Consider the following 7,500-nt stretch of genomic DNA (forward strand, 5'->3'; position numbering starts at 1 on the left):
ACTTTTCTTTGTTTTGAACTGAAAACTAAACATGGAACAAAACATTTTATTTTTCCTTGGGCTTGTACGTTGAGAACCTCCTCGTGGTGGAGTCTGGAAACATGGCTAATACCTCACCAATATTTACTTACCTAAGCTTTCTGCTTGTTATGTACAGGTAACAGATCGTGTTAAGTATTATTTTTTATAAAATCGTTTTTAGTAATGCCAAAAAGTCAAGAATTGCTAAGTTTTAGGTATTGAAAGCAAATTGTTGTACTAAATGTTTCAAGTGTCATGGAAAAAATTATTTTGGTGGAAACTAGTCACGAAAAATGCTGGATCCACCCCTGAAACAGACAAGCAAGTCAACTTGTTCTTTGCGTCCAAAACGAGTATAGATGATTGTTATTTACATCCACTCGAGAGGAAAATACGAGTTTCATTCGTGAACAACTGTAACAACGATTAAACCAAATGTTAAGCTTCAATTTATTTTACTATCAAAACCAGTAGAGTGGTAAAACTGCCGTTGGAAATTTGAATCCGAAGCGGTTCGATTCTAAACACGTGATCTTAAACAAATTGTCATGTGATCCGAAAAAAAATGTCACGTGATCCAAAAAAGTGTTTCTTGTTAAATGCCATGACTGCCAACGCACTTTACACGAACCACGTGACAACTCTTTTATGTCATGTGACGACTTCTTTTGCGGATCACGTTATAAGTTTTTTGAAGCCCGCATTTAAAAATTCTAACGGCAGATTTACCACTCTAGTGATTTTGATAGTATTCACGTGTGCTGTAGAGGTTTTTACCACTTGCAAATACGCATCCGTAAACATAGCAAACGGTTTGTCCAAAGAAATCCACCAAATTTGAGCTACTTGTTCCTCCCGTCAATGGCAAATTGTTCTGTGACCTTTTTTGTTGAGCTGCAAGATGTCGTGGTAAACTGAAAGCCCTTGACGAAAGGAATCATTTTGTTTTTCAACCACACAATCCCGCTACGCCGGGCGCCATGTAAGTCGATCCAAGTTTTAAGCTTTTCATGAAAAAAATCTTTTGCCCTTCTTCTTGTCACTCGAAAATTCAAATTCCAGATCATCTTTTAAAGCTAGTTCTTAATCTTTATGCCTTTTCGGCGAATGCAGCGCGAATTAAAAGACAAACTTCGATGAAGACGAAGTTGTTTTGCTCAAACAGAAGAAACCAACTGAATGTGGAAGACGTACGTTCAGCCAATCAGGAGCGAGAATTTTTGGCGCTCGACCAATCGTGAGCGAGTAATTTTGCCCTCTTCTCAAGCAAAATTAAGAAAAAAAATACCCTCTTCATTGACCAATCAGCATTCAGTAATTTTGCCCTCTTTGTTATTAATTCAGTAACGCAGTGCGCAGTACAACTTAAGAGTCTAGATGCTACTTGAGTTGCCTATGCCGCGCACAAATTATGGCAAGCGTGCTTTTTGTTATAGCGGAGCAGTGCTATGGAATAGTTTGCCCATCAGTTTGCGAAAATCAGACTCCGAAGGGGCTCCGAAGGATTGGGCTCCCACACGGCAATCTTGTAAAACAGTGTAGTCGTAATGAAACTTTTTATTGTTACATATACTGAAAATTTTACAGCGCATAAATAAATAAAGTAAGAAATGTATGAATGTATGTCAAAGTACAAGGAAGGGTTACGTTTTTGCACTAAAACGTTGGCCGTGTAGCACTTTCCTTCTGTCCTTGTGTGGGCCCAATTCCATTCATAGCGTTAACGCTCACATGGTTTACATGGGTAGAAAACAGCACTTCACATTACCCTACAATTATCATTAATTCTGTATGTATGTAAGACAAGTACTCGTCACCAGCAGCCCAGCCAGCTTCAGATTTGTCGGCAATCCTAATGAGTTTATTCTGCCGCCTGATGGCCTTCGAGGCGGCGTTAAGAGACTCGTTAAGAGAATTAACGCTGAGAATTCTTGGTTATCAGAATGCTCAAGGTCAACGATGGATTTAAGCGACTGCATCGGAAGGCAAGACTTTGGAAAACTTATTCGAGCGTCTCGGCATTGAACTCAAACTGTTTCTTGTTGCCACTAAACTTGAACGTTAAGTTCGTTTCAGACTTGAGTTTCTTAACTAGAGACGGCGAAGACCTAGCTTGATCGTCTGAAAATTCGCTCTTCAAATGAGAAAACTTTTGGTCGAAATAAGCTCTAAGATCGTCAAAAGAGCCAATAGGGCCAGCCGAGCGTCAGCATCTTCCGAACTCGTCACCCTCCTTGGGCATGATATAGAGAAAGCAAGAAACTAACTAATTGACGGTCGAACTGATAGGCACTGAACTGCCGCCCTAAAGTGAAGATGAATAGGTGATAAGCGTATTTAAATAATACGACAAACAAAGGACTCCGAAAAAAGAACCCGCCAAAAATGTGTTACGTAGCGCGTAACCAAAATACCAATGAAGAGAACGCAACGAACATAAATACATCTACGGTGTATGACGGCGTATAAGCATAAAACAGCCATAAGTATAAGCATAAGCATAAAACAGCCATAAGTCAAAAAGGGACTTCGCCGAGTGCTGAAACATGTAGACGTATATGTTTTCCATTTTTTGTGCCGTTGCTTGCGTTTGCGTTATGGTAGTTCACACATATATTTGCTTCTAGTTAAACTTTAGTCAAAACGTTATGATAGTGTGTTGATGGTACCGACTGACTGGCATGACAGCCATCACAGTATTAAATCTCGACGATGAGTTCCGATTTCCACCACATCATACCGTTCCCTTGACAAGAAATTACGAAAGGCCACTTTTTGCCTCAAGGATAACAGCGAAAGAAGCACTACTTTGTCACGAATTTTCCATGGTAAAAACTTGTTCGGAAATATAAAGTCTACCTTAACAGCACACACCAGGGCTACTGCTTAGTATCCGGCTAGAAATTTGAAAAGCTCCCAACGTCAGTGGCTTCATAGCTCAGTTGGTTAGAGCGTTGCACCGGTATCGCGAAGTCACGGGTTCAAACCCCGTTGAAGTCCTGAATTTTTCAGGCTTCTGTGCGCAATTGCTAAAATTACGTTCGTAACTTCGAGGATCATAGCTATACTTGATTTCATATCCGCAGTTCAGTATATGATTCATTTCGTTCAGAAATTTTCTTCTCACTTTTTCTTCCGGCCGCCCTTCAGCGATTTGATGAGGGCCAGTCTCGTGCTTCTCAAGTTGCGTCGTTCATGCCCAAAAAGAATTCTGGGTAATTGTGTCATTCCACGAATATCCTCCGATTCCCATTTCATAGACTTTTTATACGTGTCGGACCATCCAGTCCTACAGCAAAATATATTCCATGGATTGAAATTTCTAACTTTCAAAACGTGCCCAAAATTGTTTCGATAGGTCTTGGAATTCATCCACAGAAAGGCCAGAGAGACAACTTCACCCGTGAACCGCCATGTTTACAAAAAAGCATTTTAGGCGTCCCAGTCTGCATGAAATTAAACCATCTGTCACGGCACCTCTGTCTCCAGAAGACCAGACACGGTTCTCACTTTACGTTTATGCCTATACAATCAACTGAAATGTCAATTCCTTGTAAAAACCAGCACCTTTTTTTGGTATTGGTACATATCGGAGAGCCGGGACATTTACGCATGCGCTGACGGAATGTTTGAACAAGAGAGAAAAACGCAGTACCTCTAAGCATCGCGCCAGAGCGTCGTACCAGACGATACCGGGATTTCGACCCGTGCATCGCCCTCGGACGTGGTTGGCCCTTCGCTTATTTCAGATACTGACCTTCCTCCCGATACTGCAGTGTGGGAGAGAAATATCGACCCTTAGTCTCTATAAGAGAGATCCCTTTCCTTCACACAGCTCAGTTCCGCCCTTGTAAATTTAAAGAAAGATCTCGATCGCTTTAATATTCTTGGAAAAAGTCATTGTATCTTCCATATGGTACGCATTGGAATCGCGTATTAAAAAGTGTACGTATGTGTCCCGCTAAAGGCAACATACATAAACTTTATTTCATCTCGAATTTCAGAATAGCTACAAGATCTAATATCTTTCAGACATTTAACCATTTAAAGCTAAAATACATAACATATACGGATACATAACTAAATATATATAATATTTAAAGCTACATTAATTAAAAAGAAAAGCGGCCACGCAAAATGCGGCCCTGGATTCTCATTTTAAAACCTGTAAACTCAGTGGTACGGATAAAATCCGGTAACGCATTTCCCGGGCGCATTCCGGCCACAACTTAGCTGACAAGTAAAAAAAAAAAAGAATTAAGAGCATAACTTGCTGTTCTAGGTTTACTGAGGGACAGAATGCAATTTCCGCGAAGATCATAAGAAGAAAACCGGAGAGAAAACTTATCTTTCATATAAGCATGGAAATCATTAAAAGACAGAGTTTCATACAGTAATATGAGGAAATTTTGAATGCGCTTATTGCATAGACATGTAGAATTTGACTTTAGTGAGAAGACCATCGTAAGAGGACACTGAGGTAATCTGCAAATATACATCTAACTTGAATATTCTCTTATTTAGCGCTGCTAATCTCTCCGTATTGTGCACACCAAAAAAATGCTAGATAGAGGAGCAATAATAAAAAAATTGTTAAAAACTGATACTATTTGTAAATCTTAAATATGGTGTCCCTAGGTATAACGTTCCGAAAGTGTATCATAACGTTAAGTTTATTATTAATCTTTTTGCGCACATTTGATATATGACAACCGAGAAAAATCCAGATTATTGTCCGGCTATTTCCATTCCAAAGATCACTAATGTATCCTTAACAGGGAATAAAAAGTTATAGTAAGTATCGCCAGGCCCTAGACCCTGGTTTTTCAGTTTTCGTAAAAAGTTTATCTACAAGGGCCAAACGGCCCAGGTAAAAGTGTAAAGGAAACAGAGGTCACCTAAAGTTACAACAATTCACTGTCAGAACGGTTACATCAATGCACTATCGGAACGTAAACTAAGCTACAAAGTCCAGATGAGGTGCATACATTAAGAGCATAGCTTAAATCTAAAAGTCCATCAGGGTGCAAGGCCCACATTAAAACTAAATAACAATTAATTAACCGTAAATAATTACACGAAAGAGGCGGGAAACGGTGTGGCATATTACAAGTTTTAACCCTTTAAGTACTAACCACGCATATATGCGTGGAAAATACCGATACTACTTTCAATAGTTAAACTTTAGTCAAAACGTCATGATAGTGTGTTGATAGTACCGACTGACTGGCATGACAGTATCACAGTCTGAAATTCCGAGGTGATTGCCGATTTCAACCACATTATACTGTTCCTTTGACAAAAAATCAAGAAAGGCCAGGACTTTCCTACGAGGATAACAGCATAAAAAGCACTACTTTATCGCGAATTTTCTATGGGGACTTAGCACTCGAGCTGTTTACTATCAGAGTTTAATGGCGTGCTCCCCTTTTAAGAAAATAGTTGGCAGCTTTGTCATTACCTTCAAGTGTTGCCAACTTCAATGGTGTCAAACCATCGCTACTCCTTGAATCAATGTCAAGTCCAAGAGAGAGTAGCTTGTCAATGATGATATCATTTCCGCCTGCGGCAGCATGGTGTAGCAATGTCCATCCGTTGTTGTTTTTCAAACTAGGATCTGATTTTCGTTCTATTAGGGCACTGAATGCATCTAATCTACCAGAATGGGCTGCAATCATCACTGGCGTTGTTCCAATCCGGTTTCTTGAATCAATGTCAAGTCCAAGAGACAGTAGCTTCTCAATGATGACATCATTACCACCTTGTGCAGCATTATGTAGCAATGTATACCCGTTAATGTCTTTCAAAGTAGGATCTGATCTTCTTTCTATTAGGACACTGAATGCATCTAATCTACCATTACAAGCTGCAATCATCAATGGCGTTACTCCATTGTTGCTTCTTGAATCAATGGCAAGTCCAAGAGACAGTATCTTCTCAATGATGACATCATTATCGCCGTGCGAAGCGTAGTGTAGCAATGTATACCCGTTGTTGTCTTTCAAAGTAGGATCTGATCTTCTTTCTATTAGGACACTGAATGCATCTAATCTACCCTTATAAGCTGCAATCATCAATGGCGTTGCTCCAAGTCTGCTTCTTGAATCAATGTCAAGTCCAAGAGACAGTAGCTTCTCAATGATGACATCATTACCGTCTTGTGCAGCATAGTGTAGCAATGTATACCCGTTGTTGTTTTTTAAAGTAGGATCTGATCTTCTTTCTATTAGGACACTGAATGCATCTAATCTACCATTATTAGCTGCAATCATCAATGGCGTTGCTCCATCGCTGCTTCTTGAATCAATGTCAAGTCCAAGAGACAGTAGCTTCTCAATGATGACATCATTACCGCCTTGTGCAGCATAGTGTAGCAATGTCACCTCGTTGTTGTCTTTCAAAGTAGGATCTGATCTTCTTTCCGTTAAGACACTGAATGCATCTAATCTACCCTCAACAGCTGCAATCATCAATGGCGTTGCTCCATCGCTGCTTCTTGAATCAATGTCAAGTCCAAGAGACAGTAGCTTCTCAATGATGACATCAATACCGCCTTGTGCAGCACAGTGTAGCAATGTCTCCCCGTTGTTGCCTTTCAAAGTAGGATCTGATCTTCTTTCTATTAGGACACTGAATGCATCTAATCTACCCTCACGAGCGGCAATCATCAATGGCGTTGCTCCAAGTCTGCTTCTTGAATCAATGTCAAGTCCAAGAGACAGTAGCTTCTCAATGATGACATGATTACCGCCTTGCGCAGCATAGTGTAGCAATGTCCACCCGTTGTTGTCTTTCAAAGTAGCATCTGATTTTCTTTCTATTAGGACATTTAATTCATCTAATCTACCATTATAAGCTGCAATCATCAATGGCGTTGCTCCGTTGCTGCTTCTTGAATCAATGTCAAGTCCAAGAGACAGTACCTTCTCAATGATGACATCATTACCGCCTTGTGCAGCATAGTGTAGCAATGTATACCCGTTGTTGTCTTTCAAAGTAGGATCTGATCTTCTTTCCATTAAGACACTGAATGCATCTAATCTACCCTCAACAGCTGCAATCATCAATGGCGTTGCTCCATCGCGGAGTCTTGAATCAATGTCAAGTCCAAGATACAGTAGCTTCTTAATGATGACATCATTACCGCCTTTCGCAGCATAGTGTAGCAATGTCCACCCGTTGTTGTTTTTCAAAGTAGGATCTGATCTTCTTTCTATTAGAACACTGAATGCATCTAATCTACCCTCACGAGCTGCAATCATCAATGGCGTTGCTCCATTGCTGCTTCTTGAATCAATGTCAAGTCCAAGAGACAGTAGCTTCTCAATGATGACATCATTACCGCCTTTCGCAGCATAGTGTAGCAATGTCCACCCGTTGTTGTTTTTCAAAGTAGGATCTGATCTTCTTTCTATTAGGACACTGAATGCATCTAATCTACCCTCACGAGCTGCAATCATCAATGGCGTTGCTCCATCG

The 7,500-nt window shown here is 40.2% G+C and overlaps 2 protein-coding genes across 2 annotated transcripts in view; one reads left to right on the forward strand and one right to left on the reverse strand.

The window, feature by feature from the left end:
* The window catches only part of LOC137990973 (52 kDa repressor of the inhibitor of the protein kinase-like), a 3,077-nt gene extending 2,758 nt beyond the window's left edge, over window positions 1–319 (forward strand). The window contains exon 1 of the mRNA XM_068836095.1: window positions 1–319. This exon is cut by the window's left edge and continues 2,758 nt beyond it. The gene's annotated coding sequence lies outside the window, so the exon portion shown is untranslated.
* A 1,433-nt stretch (window positions 320–1,752) lies between these two features.
* The window catches only part of LOC137993607 (ankyrin repeat domain-containing protein 17-like), a 23,005-nt gene continuing 17,257 nt past the window's right edge, over window positions 1,753–7,500 (reverse strand). The window contains exon 4 of the mRNA XM_068839562.1: window positions 1,753–7,500. This exon is cut by the window's right edge and continues 3,169 nt beyond it. Within this exon, the coding sequence (XP_068695663.1) occupies window positions 5,433–7,500 (2,068 nt within the window). The 3' untranslated portion in view covers window positions 1,753–5,432.

This window comes from Montipora foliosa, chromosome 2 (assembly GCF_036669935.1).
Source record: "Montipora foliosa isolate CH-2021 chromosome 2, ASM3666993v2, whole genome shotgun sequence".
NCBI classification, from domain to species: Eukaryota; Metazoa; Cnidaria; class Anthozoa; order Scleractinia; family Acroporidae; genus Montipora; species Montipora foliosa.